At 45.9% G+C, this 24,933-nt stretch overlaps 5 protein-coding genes across 6 annotated transcripts; 3 read left to right on the plus strand and 2 right to left on the minus strand.

Annotated features, from left to right (window-relative positions):
- Positions 1-3,382: 3,382 nt before the first annotated feature.
- Positions 3,383-5,494, minus strand: LOC133930287 (protein DECREASED SIZE EXCLUSION LIMIT 1-like). The gene is made up of 4 exons (XM_062376923.1): positions 5,405-5,494; positions 5,180-5,286; positions 4,811-4,874; positions 3,383-4,608 (listed from the first exon to the last, which is right to left on the minus strand). Exons 1-4 carry the CDS (start codon positions 5,492-5,494, stop codon positions 4,468-4,470), a joined length of 402 nt encoding a protein of 133 aa, XP_062232907.1. The 3' UTR covers positions 3,383-4,467.
- A 2,416-nt stretch (positions 5,495-7,910) lies between these two features.
- Positions 7,911-8,773, plus strand: LOC133930929 (histone H3.3). The gene is made up of 2 exons (XM_062377711.1): positions 7,911-8,091; positions 8,197-8,773. The coding sequence occupies exons 1-2, from the start codon at positions 8,020-8,022 to the stop codon at positions 8,533-8,535; spliced, it is 411 nt and encodes a 136-aa protein (XP_062233695.1). The 5' UTR covers positions 7,911-8,019; the 3' UTR covers positions 8,536-8,773.
- Positions 8,774-10,686: 1,913 nt separating this feature from the next.
- LOC133930930 (histone H1-like) lies at positions 10,687-11,719 on the plus strand. Its single transcript, XM_062377712.1, has 2 exons — positions 10,687-10,936; positions 11,036-11,719. The coding sequence occupies exons 1-2, from the start codon at positions 10,751-10,753 to the stop codon at positions 11,456-11,458; spliced, it is 609 nt and encodes a 202-aa protein (XP_062233696.1). The 5' UTR covers positions 10,687-10,750; the 3' UTR covers positions 11,459-11,719.
- A 4,204-nt stretch (positions 11,720-15,923) lies between these two features.
- On the plus strand, positions 15,924-19,851 carry LOC133930932 (barley B recombinant-like protein D). Of its 2 annotated transcripts, none has more exons than XM_062377715.1 (3): positions 15,924-16,217; positions 17,323-17,438; positions 18,564-19,851. In XM_062377715.1, exons 2-3 carry the CDS (start codon positions 17,370-17,372, stop codon positions 19,482-19,484), a joined length of 990 nt encoding a protein of 329 aa, XP_062233699.1. In that variant the 5' UTR covers positions 15,924-16,217; positions 17,323-17,369; the 3' UTR covers positions 19,485-19,851. The 2 variants fall into 2 exon arrangements, with proteins under 2 accessions (XP_062233699.1, XP_062233698.1); XM_062377714.1 differs by having other exon boundaries at positions 15,925-16,161.
- Positions 19,852-20,804: 953 nt separating this feature from the next.
- LOC133930931 (1-aminocyclopropane-1-carboxylate synthase 6-like) lies at positions 20,805-24,715 on the minus strand. The gene is made up of 4 exons (XM_062377713.1): positions 23,851-24,715; positions 23,619-23,771; positions 22,275-22,435; positions 20,805-22,183 (listed from the first exon to the last, which is right to left on the minus strand). The coding sequence occupies exons 1-4, from the start codon at positions 24,316-24,318 to the stop codon at positions 21,325-21,327; spliced, it is 1,641 nt and encodes a 546-aa protein (XP_062233697.1). The 5' UTR covers positions 24,319-24,715; the 3' UTR covers positions 20,805-21,324.
- Between the last annotated feature and the right edge of the window lie 218 nt (positions 24,716-24,933).

A 24,933-nucleotide genomic window follows, 5' to 3' on the forward strand; every position in this document is an offset into this window, starting at 1 on the left:
ACGGCAACTTGGCCCTGCTGGGGACAGCGCGCCTCCACGCCCTCGGACCCCAAGAAGCACGGCGGCGACACGTCGTCGTTGGTGGCGGCGGCGAAGGAACCCGCCCGCGAGAAGCAGCTCTTTTCCATGCAGCAGAAGGCGGGGACGGTTGATGGCCTGGCAATCTTGGAGGGATCAAGGAGATCGACCATACCTCTCCGTTTTGCGTCCTTTGTTTCTTACGTTGGTCTTCACGAGCAATTTAGCTAAGAGGAGAACGTAGGTGTTCGTTTACCATCGATTTATTTGGGGAAGCAATGTGCTTCTGCACTTTGATCGATCTGCTCGCAAATTCACAACTAACTAAACTTGAACTGGATCGCCGGGCATTCTCGCAAGTCGCAACGTCTCCTCTCATCAACCCCCAGTTCCCTACGATCCTCGTGATCGTAGGCGGCGGCGGCGGCGTCGAGCATGAGGGACAGGGGCATAGCGACATGTCGTGGGAGCTCGAGCTCTGCTCGGCGCGCACCAAGAAGCTCAGCTCAGGCCCCAGGGTGCAGTGGACCAGAGCTCGAGTTCGAGTGGCGCAAGGCTAGGGGGGAGTCTCTGAACGTCGAGCAGAGGCGGCGGCGGGATGATGGTTCCCGTCGTGCGCGCGTTACAGAGGAGATCTACGAGTTGCGGGCGGATGCGGCGCGTCGCCGAGCGGTGGCAGGAGGAGCCCGCGGACGCCAAGGCGGCGATGGAGAAGGCGAAGCTCGCGACGTGGTCGTTGGAGCTTATTGACCTCGATCTGAGCCGTAAATCAAATATCTAATGGCTAGAAATAGCCAACCTCCGCGCTGACCCAGTCAATAAATTTTGCAACCGTGACCCAGACATTTTGCAAAATGGATCGCGATCCATATATTTGCAGAAAACTCCCTAAAAGTTAAAACGGATCGTGATCCAAAGTTTTTGCAAATTAGTCCCCCGTTTGGGCCTCCTCCCTCTCTCCCGCATGGCTCATGGCGCCCGCTCCCGGTCCGGCAACGGCGACGCGTGCCTCGCCCTCGTGGATGGAACCCGCTCCTCCTATTATTCCGTACCGCCGCCGCGAATGGACATTATGGAGTCCAACCGCCGCAACCAACTCAGAGAGAAGAGGACAAGGTCGACGAAGAGGATGAGAAGGGAAGGGATGGGCGTGCCGCTGAACTGCGGCGGAAGGGAGGATTACGAGGATCACTACGCGTCGAACACGTCGGAGGGGGAGATGGTACCGCATCGACCTGCCAGGAATGTTCAGAGCCGTGGCAGATGGTTTCTCAGGAACAGTTGCTGAAGCTCTTGATGTAGACAAAAAGAATTGAACCTAGTGATGAAATATATAGTGAGAAGGTTTCCTCGATGTTAATCTTGTTTTGTTGGGAGTTGATCACTTTGATTGTAGATAATGATCGGGATCGATTGTGTTCTTTCGCCCTTTCTGGGAGATGAGATGAAGAAATGTATAATGTGCAGGGCTGCAGGCAGTGTGCTGACCTTGCATTCTAATTGAGAAAGTGAGCTACTGTTCCTGTGTGTAAAATTCTGAATTCTGAATTCTGTGCTGAAGAGGCGCTGATTTCCAAGGGTGGGCGCTGTTAGCAGTGGCAGGGATTCAGAGAAGAAGTAGTTGGCTGAAGAACAGGACACGAGAAGAATGCGACAGAGAATGGCGAACGCGAGACAGCGGCGCCGGGCAGTGGCGTCCGTCCTACGTAGCAGTCTTCCCGCCGGTGTCCTCGCGGCCTCCCGCTGCTGTCCTTGGAAGAAACCAGTGAAGACCTGGAGAACCTCTACGCTGAACGGGTTCTCTGTTCGGAACTGGGGCCTTGGTCATGCCCCCCTTCCCGTCCGCCACCGGCAGTCATCGGCCGCCGGCGACATGCCTTGCCAGCGATCTGAGGCTGATGGCGGAAGCGGATCGTCCCGCACACGGGTCTTGGGGTCATGAGGACTCCGACTCCCGGACGCCCTCGCAGAACCGTCTTATCGCCCTCTCGGACTCCGACCCCGGCACGATCTCGGCTTCCGAGCCGGAAACGAAACGGCAAGCTCCAGGTGCTCTTATAGCTGCCGCCCCGCCTTTGGTTGATCGCCGAGCAAAACCAAACAATCGAATCAGCTCCGTATGGCAGCAATGGAGAGGTTCTTGTCCACGGTGGTCTTCTGCGAGGCGCCGTTCGAAGGCATTGCGCCGACGGTGCCCGCCGGGAACAGCGTCTCCACCTCCGACCCCAAGAAGGGCGGCGGCGACGTGGTGACGGTGTCGTCGCTGGTGGCGGCGGCCAAGGATGCCGCGAAGCAGCACTTCTCGAGCCAGCCACAGCAGCAGCAGCAGCAGGAGTACTCTGGGACGGTCGATGGACTGGCGATCTTCGAGGCCGTCGCCTTGCAGTGATCAAAGAGATCGTACTTGTCCGCTTCGAGTTCTCTTTTTTTAGTGTTGATCTTTACGAGCAGTTTAGTTAAGAATAGAACTTAGGTGTTTCGTTTATCATCGAATGTACAAGCTTATGATAAAGGCAGCAATGTTATTCTGCTAATTGATCTGTGTATTTTGTCAAACTCAGAAGCGCAATAGCCTTCACGCTTTTATCCTCGCGAGAATTGGGAGTTTTCACAAGTTATTTTTATCGTATACGCAGAAGAGTCACGAATATTTTGTATAAGAAAGATAAAAGAGACACTACCTGTCATGTGCATGAAAATCTAGTTTTTTTTCAACCAAGGACGCGGCCGCCTGATGCTCCTCCTCTTTTCTTCTTTCTCAGTCTGCATTGATGTCCCGTCGCTCGATCCGCTCCACGGTCCACCACCTCGCTAACAAATCCATTCTTCACCTCCACCGCTTGCCTCTTTTACTGGGCCATCCTGCCATGGTGCCACCCCAAGCTTCCCTCTAAGCCTAGGAACACCTCCTGAATCTTGAAAATCCCCCTCCCCTAAGCCCTAACTTGTTGGAATGGTCCTCGACTGAAATATCATCTGATTTCAGGTGACTGAAAACTAGAAAGTATGGGAAAATAAACCTGCATTACATCCCCTGTGCACCGAGGGACCGAGCTGCGCGAGGGATGGATCAGTTTTGTTGCGTGATACTGATCAAACTTAAAACAGTTGAACCAATCCAAACAACGGCCGTCGCCTTAGAGCATGTTGAAAGAAGCTATTGCACATGATCTTTGAAAGAGATAACAGCAGTTCATAAGTTACAACTCGTGACATCATGTGAACAATAAGAACTGGACATCATCTATCTTTCATATGTAAATGTGTAAAAAATATTGCTCAGAAAAAGAATAACAATTGGTCTTAGGACTATCAAAGTCCTGCTTTCTAATTGTCCTAAAAAATATATTATCGATTGGGTAATGTTTTCAAGTCTGAGCTAGTAAATATAGAACTTGACAGAGTTCTCAAGATATCATCGAGGACATGGCTGCTATACCAACAAAGTACACAAACTTTGAACTAAACAAACATGTATTTCACAGTGTACAGGAACATAACCAAATACACATCAAGCAATTTCCAAGGGCTAGCAGATTCTATCACATTTCAAAGGGCTAGCAGATTCTATCACAGAACTAGAGACTTCACAGGCCTATACTAGTGTACTCAAAATCATACCCAATCTCAACACATATTCATCGTGATCAAGCAATAAAACCTTATATGAAATTATGTTATCCAGAACCGAAGAGGAAAAACAGTACTCACAGAGCAATTTGTTCAAATATACTGAGGACCGAGACAAGGCACGACTCTCCAGTCATTGTCCCAGAAATCCTATTTATCGTCGTTGCCGCCAGCGAGAAAGATGGAACTATAAAGCCTCACCGCATCAGCGCGTGCAGGTGAGCCTCCACAATCACAGCTCCGATGAGCACCAACAAACAAGCTCCTCCACCCAACCCTTGCATCTCCTAATCACCGGTCCAAAGCCTGTGCTCCACTCAGATCCAGAACAGAAGACGATCCCCAAGAACCAAAAGAGAAAACCAGTAAAAAAAGAAGAAGACCTACATATAGATGCAGTGGTGCCATCTAACCCCACACGACCCCTGAAAGGATCAGAGAGACGGTTACTCCACCGCCACCGCCACTCAACGGCCACCGTATCCTCTCTCTTCCTTGGTCTTTCTCAGTTCTCATCACCAATCCTAGCTAGACCACTGCCCCTTGTATCAACCACCGAATGGGCTTGGACCGAGCCGAAGCCAACGGGCAGCCAGTCCAGCAGAGAAAAACCGGCCCAAGAAAAACATTAAAGTTCATATTTTTCTCAACACATGTATGTGCATGGCTGCCGCCTTACAGTGAGAGTTGCATCTTCAGTTCTTTCTTTTCCTTCACTTGTCTGTTGGCATCAAAATCATAATGATCTTGCTCTCACAGTCTCACTCGTTTGCGATACCATCCACTTATCTACGTTTCGGCACTGAAGGTCTAAGTAAATTAACAGGAGACCTCATCCGTCGTTGCCATGTCTACTTTGCTTGGAGCTTTGGGGGGATAGAGCTCCCACAATGCAACTGTAGTATCCGCCGAGCATGAAGCCATCAGCTTGCAGTCAGATGAGAAAGTCACCGCATTACACTGCAAGAAAAAAAATGAAGCAGAAGAATTACAATCTGGAGCTAAGGAACAAATGCAAACAAGAAATCAGCGAGTTATACTTTCTTGGATTTTGGGACTAGCTAAGGGAGGTAAAAAACCAATATCAATTGGCCGAGTTGCAAAAGGCATACCAAATATGCAAAGAAAACTACGATACAAACAGATGAATGGAGTTGCATACCGGAGCACCGTGATACTTTAACACAGAAAGAGCATTTCCTTTATTGTAGTTATACACTCGAATCCTGCAATTGTGTAAAACCACAGAAAGATTACACAAATGCAGCAACTGGAAACTTCAGCCAACAACTTAAGACATGGCGATAGAAAGTCCGCCGTATTCATTCAGTAAAATCCATGTCCATGGTCACGTGGAACCACATTAAGATTAACTTTATTTGACATTTAGGTACATTGCGCACACCACCAAATAGTATTAACGCCAAATCAAATGTAATTACTGACTTAAGCAATTTGATAAAGGAAAGCAACTAAAATAGGTTATATTGCCATCACTAGTCGACAGTAAAATGCAAGAATGGGCGAAAACCTGTGATCCCAACCAGCGGATGCTGCAATCTTGTTGTCTGGCCGAATCGCTGTGCCAGCAACACCTGGCTGCTCAAGTTCTATTTCTTTCCTAAGAGTAAATGCATCCTGTAATCAAAAGGAAATAAAATGACATTCCATCAAGAGATTCAGCAATCACAGAAGTAGATAACATGCCAACTGTGTGAAGCTCATGAATAGAGTTATGAATAGAGTCTGCCAGTACTACTGCTCCAACACGAACGGAGCAGAGCACAACAGAGTCAAGAGCAGAGCAGAACATGAAGGTGAGCAGCGCAAGCGGCTGTGGCGGCATGGATCTGCACAACAGGCCGACGAGAAGAGCAACGGTGCAGAGGATTTCTGCGCACGACGATGGAGAGCGGCGGGGAGCCCACCCGCCAGGGCAAAGAACGATGCAACGGCTACAGAGTCGCAGTGTAGGACGAGCACCGGCGATGGTGGATCCCAGCAGCACACAAGCTCGATCCCAATCCGTCCCACAACTGCCTGTAAACGACGGCGTGAACACCCGCGGCGGCCTGGACAATCCCCACACGTGAAGCGGAGCCTGGCGACGACGAGGTACGAGTCGAGGCCGATGGCTTCCAGGAGCAGCGGCACGAATGAATCCCGGTGGCAGAGAAGATGCCCTTACGGAGGCTGCAGGTTGATGACAACGCGACTGATCCGACAGGTAGTTTCTAATATATATTTAGAAATGATTTGATATTAGTACTACTGTTTTTATTTAGATTATTCGGTATTAATAATGTTTTAGTCGGTAGGTTAACGATTAGCATGTGAGATTTAAGATTATAAATACTTCTTTACTCAGTCTTTAAATGTGTGATATATAAGTTCAGAGAAATATATAGATATTTGAGAAGACATCTAAGCCACTAAATTTTTTAAAATGATTAGAGATTATTTAATGCTTATAGTTCTAGATGTGTTGTAGCTTGAAAAATGGATAAAGAGTTGATTATAGCTTGTACCAAGTGGTATGCCGATTTTTAGAGTCTTATGACTCGTTGGCAATTTAAGTTTGAGTTGTTTAAACTTGTTGATCCTCCGACTTGGTGTGGAGCAATGGTAAGACGATTGTGCTGGAACGTGAAGACTCTTATCTTTATGTCTTAAGTTTCGAAGTGATCATAACGACAAGTGACTGTAAGAGACGCTAGTTGTGAGATCTTAGCTTGACTCGATGGCTCATCTAGCTTGAGGTCATCATGTAGTAGTTTAGTGACTCAAGTGTCATGACCGGGTATCAACTGAGAACATATTTTTTTATGGAACTCGAACATACACCAAGAATGACATTCACACCATAAAAATCCTTTATGCTAAATTTACTCTCTTTACATTATTTACGTTTTTACATTTACATACTTGCAATCTATCTTTGCACACTTATCTTTTTAGAGTAGTTTATTATGATTGACTATAGGTTACAAAACTTTTTTAACAGAAAAGTATACACACTAGATAAATTTATAAAATATTTAGATGGAAATTAGGATAGATTTATCTTGTGAATATTTTTAAAACCGGTTAAGTTTTTAAAATTCACCTTTCTTAAAACGTTATCAATTTCTACACTAGAGTATTTGGCCTTAAGGAAACCGTTGGATTATAGTAATAGTGACTTCTAGTTTGCTATTGAATGCTGAATATAAAGCCTCAAAGCAATTGAACATGTAATCTTTTTTAACACCTAAGACGCTTATTTTAAACTTGCAGGATTTTCTCAACAACATGTTGACATTTTAGGACTGTTTGGTTGCAGTACTTACAGTGTCAAGCCAAATATTAGTCATGGCTAAAGACGAGGTAATACCAAAATTTGATAAAAAATAGTTGTCTGGTTTCTAACCAAACCAAACCAAAATTTGGCAGCCTGGTTAAAATACGAATAGTCAAATCGGCCGTCCAAAACTCACCCCTGCTACTGGTTGATGTGTAACCAAAATTTTCCATCTACAATTAAATTTTAGCTTCAAACCAAATACTAGACAAATAATATGACCAAAATTTGGTCTGGCTGGCGCAGGAGCTTCGTTGTCGCCATATGCAACCATGCAAGGGGCATGAAGTGAAAGCACAAGCATTCGATACAGATAGGTAACACCGATGGCTGAGAAATAAGGCCGGAAGAAGTGTATAAAATGCACCGAGTGTGAGAGCGACAACTACATAGGTCCCAGGACGTAATATCAATCCTTATAAAAATACTGTGATCTTTAAAAAACATAAAAAACAAATTGGTTTTCGAAAAGAAACTGTTACCTCTGCACAAGTAAAAAAAATAAACTGTTGAAAACACATAGTTGTCCTTTGTTTAACAAAAAAAATTGAACCCTAAACTCGAAGAAAAAAAATATATATAAAACGATGCCGTAGAAACAATGTACTATAGTGTACTAGGGCCAAATCCACAAGCGCAAGTGCAAACCAGTCCGCAGAGACCGCCAATCGCTGCCAATTCTGGCCCAACACCCCCCACCACCCCCCCCCCACCACGCCACGTCACCGATCCGCGTCTCCACCAACCACCGCCTCGCAAACGAGTGCACACGGATCCTGTGCTTTCTCCCATCCACCACCCGCCGTCCGATCGCATCGCGCATCCCGACTCCACTTCCCAACGGTCACAAGAAACCGCTTCGGTCCACGCGTCTCCTGCCGCCCAAGAGGCCCGCACCCCTCCCCGTCTATATAAACCGCCCCCGCCTTCGCCTCACTAATCGCCTTTCCGCACACTTGGTCGCATTCGAGTTCGAGTCCCCCAAATCCGCGAGTCCGAGGAGAGCAGAAGGAAGTCGACTAGAAGAGGAGATGGCCCGTACGAAGCAGACTGCCCGAAAGTCCACCGGCGGCAAGGCGCCACGCAAGCAGCTCGCTACCAAGGTTCGTCCATCTCTTCACCTCTCGTTTTCTCCTGCATCGATCTGTTTGTACTCGCGAGATTCGGTGGTTGCGATTTGCTGAGGCGTGGTTGTGGCTGTCGTGCAGGCGGCGAGGAAGTCCGCGCCGACGACCGGCGGCGTGAAGAAGCCCCACCGCTACAGGCCCGGGACGGTGGCGCTGCGCGAGATCCGCAAGTACCAGAAGAGCACAGAGCTGTTGATCCGGAAGCTGCCCTTCCAGCGCCTGGTCCGCGAGATCGCGCAGGACTTCAAGACGGATCTGCGGTTCCAGAGCCACGCCGTTCTGGCACTCCAGGAGGCGGCCGAGGCCTACCTCGTGGGGCTCTTCGAGGACACCAACCTCTGCGCCATCCACGCCAAGCGCGTCACCATCATGCCCAAGGACATCCAGCTCGCGCGCCGCATCCGTGGCGAGCGCGCGTAACCCCCACGTTGGGACCAGCAGGGCGGAAGGGCGATCAGGATGGTGTCGACTCGTTGATTCCCTTCCCCGTTCAGATCTGAACTAGCTGTAACAGTCTCGTTTTAATTAGTGTAATGTAAAAACAGGAGTACAATTCTCGTTTGTGCTGTTACTTAGGTTTGCTTCGCGATGAAGCAAGCTCGTCAAAGACTTATTGGTTGTTGTTACTAAATGAAATCACAATGTTCTTAAATCTTAATCCCCATGTGGTTTCTTTCCCTCGTGATAATGTCGCCAACGGTGCCGTGTCTGCGACGGTTTCTGCGCTGGACACGTTTCCGAGTTGAACGAGTAGTCGTGGTTTGCTGTTGCGTCGTGCGCGTAGTTCTCGTGTTTTTACCGTGTGGTCACGGGCGTTTAAAAATCTTAGTAACGAAGTGATAACACAGATCAGGTTGATTTCGAACGTGGACAATCCGTGTTGAATTGGAATAGTTGGTTCAAAATGAAATCAAAATGAGGGGGAGAAGACCAGGAAAAACGCGCAGCACGCTTGTAGTTCGGTTCTGTTTAATATCGGAGCTACTTATTATTTTTGCACTTCTTAAATTAAATTGTAAATATATGTGTACATTTTGAAGTTGCTTTTGCACTTCTTAAATTAAATTGTAAATATATGTGTACATTTTGAAGTTGCAAAAGGCAGTGTTGTAATAATGCTTTTAAAATTTAAAATTCTATTGAAATGGTAATGATTTTTTTGAAAAAAAATCAAAATTCTTGGTTTAGATGATCGCGCACATTTTTTTTATAGAAGTATAGTATTGCAAAATTTAAAAGCGGATGTTTATTTTTTTTATAATTTTTGGATTTAAAAAATATAAAAATAAAAAGGGCCAACGTCTTTGATTTCAGACTGGCGCCGAGTAGTTGGGCCCATGATTTCGTGTGTGTGAAGTTTGGAAGGCTGGGATGATCCAAACTGGGCTCGCAAAAAGAGCGATGGCAGCTGAAGCTTTCTAGGACGGCCTATGCCATTGCGGGATGCCGAGAAAGCCTACTGGGACAGGTTCGGTTTTGATTCGACCAATTCGTTGGACACTATCTTTAACGGTTTTCTTTTAAGATTAGAATATTTTTATAATAGAATTTTCATTTACTTTAATGTTTCATCGGTTTTCCTTCATGTTTCACATTATGAACGAATTTTTAAGATCATTTTTTAAACAGTATTCTATCTCTTTTTCCTTCATGATTTGTCTCGAAAAGAAACGGTTAAAAATAGATAAAAATAAAGAAAATAAAAACGAAAAAAGTAAAAAAAAGAAACAAAATAAAAAGAAAATGGTTGAAGATAATCTAACAATCTTCTCTGCCCTCGGCAGAAAGGGCTTGGTTCCTCGTCCTAGAAGATCAATGGTAGACCATATCGAGTCATGTTATGGCTTGCTGATCATCCATGTAGATAAACACGTTCAGTTCAGTAGTGTAAAGTCATGCGAAAAAGGCATCACCGATTTCAGTCCTCGAGTTTTCTTCACCTTTTCCTGTACTCAGTTCCTTTTTAACCCAGCGATTACAACTAAGTGTAGATGGAAACGTAACCTCTTAGGCGTAAGGCACTATAGCTAACATCCTGTTGTCAACCTCTAACCAATCATCAAATCATACCAAGAGATTTACTTAGTCACCAAATTTCCGGATCGAACGTTTTTCACATTTCCCGTGACGGGACGAGGACACGGCAGGGTTTCACATTTCCCGTGACTGTGGTCACAAACACAATCCTCACTCCCCAACACAAACAAAGAAGCACACCATCTCAGAATACTCCAAAATTCTCCCTCAAATAAGAACCATTCGCCGAGATTTCAAATCCCCAACACCCATGTCGCCTCCAATTCCACTCCAAATTCAAATCTCCGAACCAAACTCCAAATCTTGGCCCTCAAATCGTCCCCTGCAAAAACACCCGAAAACACACACGCCCTACTGCTCCCTAAACCTCCCTTCGCAGCGGCGTGAAGAAGTCTAGAAGCATCCGGAGGCGGAACGGCCGCATCGCGCCGCCACGTGTACGACCCGGATCCATCGTCTGAGGATCCCGATCCGCGCGCAGAGGCGTCCGACCAATGGGAGCGCGCCATCGTCAGCTATAAACCGCGCGCCTCAAATCCGCTTCTCGTCAAAGCCTCAAATCGAGAAGCACACAGAGAGAGCGAGAGTGATCAGCCACATGGCGGCCGCGACAGAGGAAGCTGCACCGGCCGTGGTCGGCGAGACGCCGGCGCCGGAGGCTCCCAAGGTGGAAGAGACGCCCAAGGTTGAGGAAGGAGAGGGGAAGAAGGCCGAGAAGAAGGCGAGGAAGCCGCGGAGCAGGAAGCCCAAGTCCGCCGGGCCGCACCACCCGCCTTACTTCGAGGTGCGCGAATTTTTTTTTTCACGATCGATCAGCCAATTGTTCTTGTTCGTGCTACCATGTGATGCGGTGGATGCTGACGAGTGATTTTGGTGGGATCAGATGATCAAGGAGGCGATTCTGGCGCTGGACGGCAAGCCGGGGTCGAGCTCGTATGCGATCGCCAAATACATGGGGGAGAAGCACCGGGACGTTCTCCCGGCCAACTACCGCAAGGTGCTGGCCGTGCAGCTGCGGAGCTTCGCCGCCAAGGGCAGGCTCGTCAAAGTCAAGGCCTCCTTCAAGCTGGCCCCCGCCGAGGAGAAGAAGGCCGCGGCCGCAGCCGCCGCGAAGAAGGCGGCGACCAAGCGCAAGAGGACGCCCGCCAAGAAGCTGACTGCCACCGCGTCGGCGCCGAAGGAGGCCAAGAAGGCGCGCGCGAAGCGGGCGAGGAAGGCGGCGCCGGCGCCTGCGCAGCCAAAGCCGAAGCAGCCCAGGTCCACCCGCACCGCCGTCGCCAACAAGGCCAACAAGGCCAGCGCCTGATGCCGCCATGTCCTTCCGTGTATGCGCGCCGCCGTACGTGTAGAGGTAGTAGAAGTAGCACTCTGGTACTGTAGTTGCCGTCTCTGCCGGCTCGATCGAGCGCCGCCTTGCGGCTGCGTGCTGTAAATACTGGAACTTGTGTGATGTGATGGCAATAAGCGCGCGCTTTAGCTTCTACTTATGTTGGGAAGAATCGATCTCACTGTAGTGATGTACCGGTTTTTATCTGACGAGGCTTAATAAGATCATTTTGGCAGTTGGTAGTGCTTGCTCATCTTAATCTCCGTGTGAATGTGTGATTATCTCATTGCGTTACTGCCCTTCCCGTAGGGACGAAAGAGGTTTCTGGATTCTGGTCAGCGACACCGATGCAGGAGGCTGTCAGCCCAGTTCACGAGGAGGGAGGAGCTGAGCTCGAAGCAGAGCAGCGCAGCAGCAGTAGCAGCCACTGGATTCAGAGTTCACTCTCTACGGTGCGCACGCGCGTTGCACGCATCAGGCAGAAGCAGCGAGAACACCAACGGTAGCGCCGAGTGGACGAGGACAACCCGAGTGAATGAGCAAGTTTCACTACAAGAACTATGTTTTGTTCACACCCTTTCCCTCAATCTAGAACCATCTAGAACTTCTAACACTAAACCCATCATATTGTACTACCCATTTGTTGAATTCAATTGACTGGGTTCGTAAAACAAAGCTCCGCCTCTGCCTACGTGGCTTGCGTTGTATGCATTATGAGTACTGTCACATTTACACCGTGATTGTCATTCTCGGTATGCTATATTACCCCTTTACCCCCTCTTATACTAGGATACTCCTACTAAGATAAACAGAAGACATCATCCTCATTATATTATCCTTGAGGACGGTTCTACAGAGAAGTCGTTACAACCACCCTAAGCAACAAGTAACGAGATTCTTTTTAAATACAGATCAGACACGCAAACATACTCACACACACTACATTCATGTTCAAACACACCTACATGGATGCGTCATAGCATATGTCTAAACAAGGTTGGAGGTGTAATTTCATATAGCGTGGACATGCACTTTGACCATTGAACGCAGCCACATATGCATATACTATTACTCTCAGGATTTAATTCCAATAAAATATGAGCACTCGTATTGAGTCTAGGACTCGAATCAGAATGAACACGTTTCACTATAAGGACTATACTCAGTTCACATCCTTTCCCTCACTCTAAATCATCTAGAACTTCTAACACTCAAACCATCATCTTGTACTACCATTTGTTGAATCCAATCGGTTGAGTTCGTAAAACGAAGCTCCGCCTCTGCCTATGTGGCTTGGGTTGTATGCATTGTGGAGTACTATCACATTTACACCGCGATTGTCATTCTCGGTACGCTATTTTACCCCTTTACTCCCTCTTATACTAGGGTACTCCTACCAAGGTAAACAAAATACATCATCCTCATTATATTATCCTTGAGGACGGTTACACGGAGAAGTCGTTACAACCACCCTAAGCAACAAGTAACTAGATTCTTTTTAAGTACAGGTCAGACGCGCAAACATACTCACGCACACTACATTCACGTTCAAACACACCTACATGGATGCGATATAGCATACGTCTAAACAAGATTGGAAGTGTAATCTCATGTAGCGCGGACATGCGCTTTAACTACTGAATGCAGCAACATATGCATATACTATTACTCTCAAGATTTAATTCCAATAAAATACAAGCACTCGTATTGAGTCTATGACTCGAATCCAAATGAACACGTTTCACTACAAGGACTATACTCAGTTCACACGTTTCCCTCACTCTAAACCATCTAGAACTTCTAACACTCAAACCATCATCTTGTACTACCATTTGTTGAATCCAATCGGTTGAGTTCGTAAAACGAAGCTCCGCCTCTGCCTATGTGGCTTGGGTTGTATGCATTGTGGAGTACTATCACATTTACACCATGACTGTCATTCTTAGTATGCGATTTTACCCCTTTACTCCCTCTTGTACTAGGTACTACTACTAAGGTAAACATAAGACATCATCCTCGTTATATTATCCTCGGGGATGGTTCTACGGAGAAATCGTTGCAATCATGGATCCAGTTCATATGCAGTCACTAGTGTAACTGTAACTTAAGTAGTTACACCAACAGCCGACGGATGCAAATCCACATGCCCAGTTCAGTCTAACGCACGGTAGGGACTCAATATATGTATTTTATGTAGCAAAATTGCTATAACATACATGCTGTAATAATCAATCTCACTTTCTTAACCTTAAACTCAGATTCATTTTCGGCCATTTTAGCAAAGTTTTTGAAGGTGTTAAATACAATAGTCTTATCCTGTAAAAAGAATACCCAAGTATATCTAAAGAAATCATCAACGATGACAAGACAATAGCTATTATCTCTAATACTTACATATGTGGTTGGACCAAATAAATCCATTTGTAATAATTCTAAAGGTCTTGTGGTTGATATGGAGCTTTTGTATGGATGTGAATCTTCTACTTGCTTTTCGGCTTGATAAGTGCTACATAGCTTGTTCTTCTCAAATATCATATACTTCAACCCTACAACTAGATCATACTTTAACAAACAATTTACTTGATTCATACCAACATAGTCAAGCTTTCTATGTCAAAGTCAATCTTTTGATGACTTTGTAAACAAATATGTGCTTAGGCTTGCATCATTAGAAGATAAATCAACTAGATAAAGATTACCATATATAAAACCTTTAAAAACTACACTATTATCCTTCATGCTAGAAATTATCATATTATTTAGAGAAAAAATGTATGAAAGATCTAAATAACATAATTGAGCAACGGATAACAAATTAAAATTTAGAGATCCAACTAGTAAGATATTGAGATAGACAAATCATTTGAGATAATAATTTTACCAAATCCTTTTACCTTTTCTTTACTATTATCTTCAAATGTGATTTTGTCATATTCCAATCCATCACTATTCATATAAGTAAACATCCTTTGATTTCGAGTCATATGTTGAGTGCATTCACTATCTAGCACCTAATGTCTCCCACCGGATTTATAGTTCACATATAAAATAAAGTTAAGCTCTTTTAGGTAACTAAACTTATTTGGGTCATTAGATGCATGAATCGAAAAATGCATATGAATTATGCTTGATATTTTTGCAATTTTTTTCAACATGTCTGGTTTTCTTGTATTTCATGTAATAACCACAAATTTTTATAAAAATAGTTTTGTGATGAATGAATATTTTTCATACCCAAAGGTCTTTATTTTTTACGGAGAACTTTTGACTATCCAAAACTTGCCTAAGTTTGGATTTTTTAACATAGTATCTTGCAAGATCATTGATTAGTATTTTACCTTTTCTTTTAACATAATATTTTCATCAATAATAAAGACATCATTGCAATATATAGCTTTAGGCAAAGTACATAAATCATCATACGAGTTAGATGGACACATAAGAGATGAAGTAGATATATCATCAAAAATATTGCAAGATATACTCGTATCTACTTTTATTTTGTTGGTGTCATGAGTAATAAGAGAGTTATGGGCTTCCTTAAGCATCTAATGAGTTTCTTTTAGACCCTCATGAGATACGTTTAGCTCCTCATAGGATTATTGAAGAGAGGTATGTCTTCTCTTCAAATTCTTGAACTTTGCTCTTTCTTTGGTCATGAAGTCATAAAAAATATTTATTAATTAAACTAGATCATCATATGAATATTCATCTTCATCACATAATATATTAGATTCTTCTTTTTTCATGAGACAATAAGGTATGGAGAAGAGTGAAGGTGTCTCCTTGATGTCTACACCGACAAGACTCTTTTTATATGACTTCTCATCATCTGAGTCGGAGCTTAAGCTTGTATCCGAATCTCACTCAACATAACATGCTTGGCCATCTTTCTTTTCTTATAGTATTTATTGAATACCTTCTTGTCACCACTCTTCTTCTTCTTCTTGATATTCTTTTTTTCTTTGTTCTTGCAATTTATGATAACATGTCCCTTTTCGCCACTCTAGAGACGTTGTCTCTACTACCTGCCTACTCTCCTCTCCGCCTCAAACGCACTCCGTCACGACATGGGCTAATATATGGCGAGCGGGAGCATTCTGCATATCCTAATACAAGGTGATCATAATCCCACCGTTGTTGGTACATGTTCGAAATTAATATTAATCCACTGTCTATGAACTCTTGGTGCAAAAATTTGCACTATATGATTGAAATGGCCGTCGAATTTCGATTTCCCGTGCCATAAATTTCGATTTGCACTAAATTAAAAAACATATATCTATCATCCTAAAGAAGAAAATCTTTCGTAATATCTGTTCCTTTGCTTCACGTTCCATCCCCTCCCCATCCATCCAGCTACCCGCGCCCGTACGCCCACTGACTCGTGGGCCCGTCTCTTCCCTCCGCTTCCCTTCGACTCCTCCGCGCTCGCTTCTCTTGCTTCCCAACCCCTACCAGCCAAAAAAAAAAAAAAAACGGAGAGAGAGAGTGGTGGTGGTGGTGGTACTAATAGCAGCCGTAGCAGCTAGCTCCGAGCCCTACCTCTCGTCGCCTCCACGCCCCCGCGGCTTCCTCACTAACGCTCGGCGCTGGTGCTCGCTCGCCGGAGGGGGTGGGGACTCACCTGTCCTTCTCCGATGGAAGCCTCTAGAAGGAGGGGAAGCTGCTGATAGTGCACGGTAACTCCCCCATCCCTCTCTGCGACGGCTGATTCTTCGATTGATATAATCAGCAGGTGATTTCCCTCATTTTTTCCTGCGCGGTTTCGTGAGAATGAGGCTGCATTGGATGGGGGGGAGGGCGGCGGTTTAGGCGATCTCCCCCAGCGAATCCGCGCGGGTTTTGGCGGCGGTGTTGCTGGCCGATTGGGTGATCTAGGGTTTAGCGCTTCCGATTTGGGTTCCTCCGATTAGAGCCGCGGTGATGGGGCTAATTGAGTTCCTCGCCTGCCTCCGGAGTTGTGCGGTGCATGTGAGGTTTTTGGACGGTGAAGTGGCGGGTGGCAGTAGTACTGCTAGTAGTAGCCTTCGTGCTTGATGTGAACGTTTTGTGGTGTGAATCACCCTTGCGCATAGGGATTAGGACTGTACGAGCTGCGGTTGCTTCCGTTGGAGTTGGTAGAATGGGAATTTGGTACTCTAGTTAGTGCTGCTGCTGCTCCCGGTGCCATGCTGGCTTGTTACCCCAACATTCTTATGTTAGTATAACTTGAGACTTTGCGAGGGTTGGCGCTTATTTTGTATGAGCATCGACTGGCGAGAGGCTTGATTATCTGGTAGGGATGTCATGCCCTGTGGTCGATTGAATCATTGAACCACCTTCACGAAATAAGAACCGACTAGGGCCTGCGATGTTTCATCAATTTGTTTGCTTGAGTTCAGGTTCAGTCATGCAAATAATTGTTCCTCACCCTGTGTTGGAAGTATAATTTCTCTGTTGACAGGTGTTTAGTCCAGCTTTCCTTCATTTGTTTGTAGTGTACACTTACCATACGTGATCAGTGCATGCATAGATCGCATTGGCGTTACTGCATGAAATCGGTTACTGCTGGGAATTGGGTTTGTAAGAAGCTTCAACACCTTCAGGGCAGGACGATGCACGTTTTTCAAATTACTGCTTTTTTGTCGTATTCTCTCATTTTTTGGCCTCACTACTTCTGAGAGTTAATGTTGTTCTCCTCCATTCTAGTACCAGTACCTTTTGCATTACCTCCTTCTGTTGTCCCAGATCTATCTAGACCTGTAATCTTGCAGCATGATAATCTATCTAGGTTACCCTTTTGTAAACATTTTTCAGTACTGTTTTCTGCACCATTGATTTTTGTTTCTTTTATTTTGCAGGTGATCTCATAGTTGCCCTGTTTTCCTGGCTGCAAGCAAATGTAATAATGGACAACATTGGGCATAGAGAAAATGGCAGGCAAAGGCCAGACCAATATAAAGCAGTTCATACTCAGGTTTGTGTGATTCATCATCTAGAACTCCTATGCAGCATTCCATATTTATACGTGTTGCTTTGACACATGAAAGACACGGACTAAATGTGGCATAAGCCATCTGGTTCAATTGTTTTCACCACTGGATATTGTGCTGTGGCAAACCTTCATTCTTTTAAAGGATGTAAGGCCGGAACTCTGTCTCAGGTCAACATGTAGAGCTTGACTCCTGCATGATACAATCCAGGGTATATCTGTAGATGATTACTCAAAATGTAAATATGCCTTTTGTACACCAAAAGCAAATGGGACCAGCTTTGTTTGAAAGCTGCAAGTCTGATTGCTAAATCAGAGAAAAAAATAAAAGCTGGGATACCAGCTGTCCAACTTTACAGACCTAATGGCTAAGGTTAATGAACCAAAGTACAAAACACACTCAACAATAACATTTAGCTAGAATGTAGATATGCCGATCAGTCAATTTCTATATGGGGAGGCTCTTTATGACATGCCTTTTGTTCACTTTGTTGTTCTTTCTGGAAAGCTAGTTAAAGACCTGCAATCTTAAAAAGTAAATGAGGTTGCTTCTAGGGCAACATATCCAACCGTTTCTGTACTGTTCATATCTGTTCTACTGTTTTGAATTTACCGTGTGAAGCATGTGATGCATTATGAGCTGAATCATTATGATACAATCATGAAATCTTGAACTTGTGAGCACTTAGCATGTATTTTTGCACTGTCATTATCTAGATTAGATAGTAATTTTGTTATCTCAATGCTATATATACCTTCATTCTTTGGCTTCTTTCCGTGGGTAGTGACGTTGTTATGGACAAAAAAAATATTCTAAATGAGTTATGTTCAAGCTTATTTTTGCAAATTTTACTTGATCCAGATGCTGAAACCCTGTTATTCTAAGACAAGCAAATGCTACATGCCTCTTTTATTCCTTCCTGCTCTTTGGTTTCTTGTGCTATATAGCTTTCTTGCAAGTGGTAGTAGGACTAAATGTGCAGTGTGGAACTTGCATGTACTGCTTTTCAGTATAGATTACGAATGACGAACTTGTAGCTACTGTCGTTTATTGCAAGAATGCTTTCCTCCAAAGACAATGGAACTTACAATGTATGATCTGTGTTTCAGTGGATGATGCCTCAAAGGCAGCTAAAGGACCATCATAGTATGAATCTCCTGGCACTAATGAATGAGAAGGACAGTGCCATCCGAGAAAGAGACCATGCTCTCGCGGAGAAGAAAGCTGCTATAGCTGAGCGAGATATGGCATTTGCCCAGCGGGATGCTGCAATGGCTGAGCGGAATGCTGCAATCGTGGAAAGGGACAATGCCCTTGCTGCTCTTGAGCTTGCCCGTACAAATGGATTTAATATGAATAATGGGAATGGATTTCACCAAGGACCTCTCAATGGAACAAGGAACATCCACCACCATGACCAGCTTTCTCATGTTCAATCATCCCCGTTGCAGCTGGCGGATTCTCCATATGATCATGTCAGAGAAATGCACGTATCGGAAGCATACCCTATCTCAACATCTCCAGGGGGTGCTGGAAAGGGAAAGAAACCAAGGAAGAATAATTCCCAAGCTTCTCCATTGAAGAGGCCATCAGGTGTGCTCCGGAAAACCAAGAAGGCAACCAGCGACTGGAAGAATGGGGGGATGTCTGGTGGAGCTGAAGATTTAGCTCGTGCTTCTGTGACAAAGAATCAGTGGAAGGACCAAGACCTTGGTCTGAACCAGGTCTCATTCGACGAGTCAACCATGCCTGCGCCCGCCTGCTCGTGCACAGGGGAGCTTCGCCAGTGCTATAAGTGGGGGAATGGTGGGTGGCAGTCATCCTGCTGCACCATGAGCATGTCCATGTATCCGCTCCCAGTGATGCCCAACAGGCGCCACGCCCGCATGGGGGGAAGGAAGATGAGCGGTGGTGCATTCACAAAGCTGCTCAGCCGGCTGGCGGCCGAAGGCCATGATCTCTCAACACCGGTGGACCTCAAGGACCACTGGGCCAAGCATGGCACAAACCGGTACATCACCATCCGGTAGCTCTGCGTCCATTGGTGTACCTGCCATTCAAGCTGGAAAGGGGAGATCACGCAAATGTTGCTTCTCCTGCATTCCCTAAAGCCTCACTGGTGCCATCTTTTGTAATGCCATTGGTTTCTAGTGGGTGGGTAGAGTTTTGTGTTCACAGTGCTTGTAGGTTCTCCCTTTTCTGAACTGGTTATTGCGCTCGTGGTGCTGAAATGCTGCTAGTCCACGAGACTGGAAGTTTCATTGTGGTCCCCAAGTATTCATCGTGAGATCGTTGTATAGTTTGACATCCTGATTAAAGTGGTAGTGGCAGAAGGTCTACTATAATTAGCTTCAAGATAATGGCTTATCCTTATTCTACCTTCCCGCCAGTTTTATCTTCCAAATGTCTACTCCTGTCCTAGCCATTTGGTGTGATTGAATCTGAAGCTGTCGTGAACCCGAGGGGTCGTTTATGACAGCGTTTTTCTGTTGTTCAGTTGACTGCTTGCACAACTGTTGGACTGGCGTTCCTAAACACAGCCTGCAAGGAATCCAGACAACATGAACCTCTCAAAGGAATGTTACAAGAAACAGTGTAATTCCTCTCGAATTTCCATATAACTCCTGAGTTCCGAAAGAGAACCTTTTACGGAGAGAGGATAAAAAGAGCTTGTAATGACACAAGTTGTGACCCAGGTCAACTAAGAATTAACATCATGATATTAGCAAGCAGTCTCACAATCCAGAAGCCGGCCTCCTCCAAGAGGCAAGAACACAAGCACCAAATCAATTTATCCGGCGGGTGGGTTTGCGTGGATGGTGACGCGGTTGAGCCTGATCTCCGCGAGCGGTCGGTCCCCTGGCCCCGTCTGCGCCTTCTCCAAGAGGTCAAGGACCTCGAAGCCGTGGATGACCTTGGCGAAAATGGTGCAGTGGCCGTTAAGGTGCGGCTACATGGGGAGGCTCACCATGGCGCCGGGCGGAGCGGGAGAGGCGGCAGGGGTGGCTGAGGGTTTAGGAGTCGGCGAGCCGGCGAGACAGACGACGGGTGGTCCAATTCGTGCTGTGTTCGGCGTGCAGGCCGGAAAAGTGTAGAGGAGCGTGTGTGTGTAAACACATCAGGCTATCAGATAATCAGAGTGACAATTTGACAAGGTACAAAAATCAACCTCGCAGAGCTTTTCACAAGCATATCTCATTTTGTGATGCAAAAAGACATTTGATGAACACCTGCTCGCTGCATAAGTGAAAAACAAGTGAGAATCTCCCAACCAATTCCTCTGTTGTTTCCCCACTTCTCTGACAGACTTGTTTGTTGAGTGTTAAATTGTTTAAACTGTCAAGAAATGATTGAGCCCCCCCAAAAAATAGATCACTTTTAAACAACGGATGAGCTGCGTCCAAAACCCTGGCACAGGCAGGAACTGTTGCTTTCTTTACAAATTACAAACAAACCTGACCACTAACTTATCTCATCAAAGAACCAAAAGGAAAGGAAAAGAAAAGCAAAACAAGAATGAACGAAAGGTTTGGCTCGAACCATCAACAGAATGGCAATTTCCCATCTGAAGAACCTACAGGAGAAGCAGCTGAGATCAGCAAAGGTATAACCATCCAAATTGCTGAAGCATGACAGTTTCTCAGGAACAGTGGGCACGCTTTTGATACGAACATGTTTCCAGAATCCCATTCTGTGTTCCACCATGCTTCTACCAACCGTCAGCTCCAATGGCAAGAAGACCGGATTTCTATGACCGAAACGTAATGGACTGTACCATTTTTTCCTGAGTGCCCCTGCATCCCATTGTGGAGCATCCGGCAAGATGTAGTTATTTCAATACCCATAAGTTCGAAAGGAGAGCCTACTCTTTCAACGGTTTAATTTGTGGGTATCTGTAACCCTCCTGAGCCTTTTCACCAAGACAGGGATGTCCTGCTCACTCAATGTTGTGAAACAACACCTGAACCATCCAGGCTCAATGCAGTGGCAAGATGAACCTGGAGTAGCATTGACCTTTGCCTCTTCCAACAGCCTGTCCCAAAGCATGCGCTCTCCTTTCTCACTATAAGACCGGATGTACCTGCTCATGTCTGCCCAGCAATAGAACCCTCCACTGCTCTTGAAGCACTCAATCCCCACTTGTTTCAAAGCATCTACAAACAAAAGGTACATTTTCCGGAGTCTGTCTCTGTTAATTTTTAGGTATTCTGAAATGAACTTTTCGTCTGAAAGCATCGAAACAAGCAGGCGTTGAGTCGGAGTTGAAACAGATGAGAATCTAGCAATCTTAGCAGCAGCTGCCACAATGTTTTCATTGTAGGAATATATCACTCCAACTCGAAACCCTGCAAGAGATAGGTCTTTCGAGAGTCCATATATGATGTGCACCCGGCCTTTATCAAAGCCTTCTAGCTCATCCACAACCTCTGCCACACTGACAAATTTATCACTTCCATATGTTGAACCAGCAAATATTTCATCAGAAATTAAGTGAATGTTCTTCTCTGCAGCAAACTCTAGAAGATCATGCAGTGTTTCCCTGGGGACAATGCCTCCTGTAGGGTTGGAAGGGTTGGATATGAGAACACCACGAACCCTTACTCCTCGCTTCTTTGCCTGTTTGTAAGCTATTTCTAGAGCAGTGTTACTAATGTTGAAGTTGTCAGTGCTACGGCAAGGAACAGGTATCAACTCAACACCAGTTCGCCATTTTATGTCCCTGTCCCAACTGCAGAATAAAGTGATGAAGTCAGTGCTTCACTTTAAAGATCAAAACTATGCACACAAGTGCCCCTAGAGTGTGAGGGAGATAAAAGTACCCAGGGTAGTATGGTGACGGGACAAGAAATGCATTTCCTGGATCAGCTAGACAGAAACTCAGTATTTCCATTGCAGGAGTCGCACCAGAGGTTATCACCATTTGAGATGGATCAAAGGATACTGATTCTTGCATGATTTGCCTCATAAATCCGGCAAGAGCCTGAAATTAAAATCAAACAGTTCATATTAGAAATTTACCCGATCAAAAAACAAAAGAAAACAGAAATTCATGGATTTTAGTTTGAGAATATTGCCAAAAAATGAAATTCCGGCATTGGTTTGAAATAGAACTGCCAAATAAGGTAAGTGTTCCAGTTTTATTGAAGCGTCACAATTCAGACCAGGCTAATTAGATAGATTCCCAAAATGATTTGGATGGGGGAAAAAAGCACTAAAAAGCAACGAGCAAAAATAGAAAATAAGCAAAAAGAGAAAGTAGATCTATTTGTGAAATAGAAGTGCTTCCAACATCCAATAAGCAGAGCCATCGTAATCTCAACTTCAGTTGGGTCCTAGGTGTTTTAGGAGCATATCATTCAACACTGAACAACTTTGTGCTAAGCAGTATAATCGATGTAAAATCTCAGGTCAAATTCACAAATATGAAGAGCAGTGGAAGTCACAGAAACATGGAGTTAAAACTCTTGAAATCTTCTCTGCTTTACAAACAAGCTGATCAGGACGTCAAGGTCTTCTCAGTTTAAGACAAGATTTGACAAATGGCACAATTCCAGCCACTAGAAGTCCAAAACTAAAATGACAAACAAGAAAAAAGCAGTACCAGAATGGTGACTCTTTGTCACATCTGCTTTGGATAACATATATAGGGCCACGAAAAATTAAAAGCAAAAGGAAACAAACATAATTACACAGCACAATGAGAATTAAGAACAATCATACCCCACTTCAGGCTTAGACACTAACTTCAGTTGGGATAGGCATGATATTCAGCAATTCAATGATTAACTCAATACTGTACTCTGATTGAGCTAGCAAGTTCAAGACTGTGTCTAGGATAACATCCATCGAATCAAATCAGTCACCCAAAAAGTACCAATGACACATCAACCATTGCTGAAAGAGGAAAACAACTAAAAATGATCTAATTTTTACATGAGAAATGATTTATCATACTACTCCACGGGTTAAATGAAGCAGCATCATAGCATAAGTTCTTAAAATCGGCTATTTTTATTGATGGAACCGAGGTGCCCGATTCCACATCATAGCATTTTAGATCAGACATGGAACACATCGTGCTGACAGAATCATAGAATGTGCTGCTGTTTTTCAGGACAGAAGAACACATAGGAGGGGAATATAGGCGGATTCCGTTGGCTTACCATCTTCAAGGCAAGTATGCCGTCGTACGGTTGGTAGGTGGCGAGCCCCCTGATGGTGAGGTCCCTCTCCTCCTCCCCTCCTCCCGTCATCCCCTCCAGCATCGCCGCCCCCGCGTGCTCCTCCATCCACCTCCCAACCAAATCCAGCGACAGCTGCACGCACGCCACGTCAAAATCTTAATTGATGATTCCAAGGACGGCACAGGAATGAAGGAAGGGGTATGATTTTTACGTGGTTCTCGGCGAGGCCGAGGTTAATGAGTCCGTCGGGGTTGGATGCCGGGTGGTAGGGGTCGTCGGCGCATCGGCGGAGGCCGGCGTAGTAGAGGGAGTCCTCGTCCCCGGCGCGCACGACGGCGCCGCGGGCGGAGAGCGCCGGGAGCGCGGCGCGCGGCGAGAGGATGCCACGGGAGAGGGAGCGGTGGATAGGGGAGGTCGTCGTGGAGTTGGCGTTGGTGGAGGAAGAGCCGCGGGATCCAGGGCGCGGCGGGTGCGGGGGACGGTTGCGCTTGATGTAGAGCTGGAGGAAGTAGAAGAGGGCGCAGGGGATGAGGGAGCCGAGCACGAGGCCGCCCCGGCCCTGCACAACCCCCTGCAGCGGCACCACGATGCGCATCCCCCCGTCCGCGCGCGGCCGCCGCGCCTTGTCGCGTGACGACGACTTCTTCTTGCCGGCTTTGTCGTCGTCGTCGTCCCTCATGGGAGGTTGTGAGCGCGGCGCGGGTGGTGCCGCGTCTTCTTGTTGGGCGCGCGCCGGCGCCGGGGCAGCATAGGCGGGCGTGTGGTGGTGGGCGGGATTGGGTTGGCGCGGGCGGGGGATTTGAGGGTTTGGCCTTGGGACGGAGAAGTGGGCGGGCGGGCGCGAGCGTGGGGTGCGGGGCCAACTGGCTGGGTGCGTGGTGGCCGAGGAGGGAGGGAGCGGGGCACGCCGCCTTTCGTGTGTTGCCGGTTCTGACGAGACGACGGTGGTAAAATCCGTGATTTGCACTGCGGCGGGCTCGACTGACTGCCGACCGTTTCCGGTGTGGTACCGTACTACGAGTAGTAGTATTCCTCTCTGCCGGCTCCGACATCCAGTCACCTGCGTGCGTGATAGTGGTACGAGCTTGTGCTCCTTCCTTTCCCAATGAATATGAACCCCACGGTCAAAAAAAAAAACGAGTATGAACCCGATTATTGTGATATATTTTGATATACGGAATTGGTAAAAGAGCTGTCAATTGTATTAATAAGAAGAAGAGCTCGATAGATTGATATGTTCGGTTAGTTAATAGAAAACCGAGAAAAGACAAAAAAAAAAAACAATGGCGATAGA

Source organism: Phragmites australis, chromosome 10, assembly GCF_958298935.1.
Source record: "Phragmites australis chromosome 10, lpPhrAust1.1, whole genome shotgun sequence".
Taxonomy (NCBI): Eukaryota; Viridiplantae; Streptophyta; class Magnoliopsida; order Poales; family Poaceae; genus Phragmites; species Phragmites australis.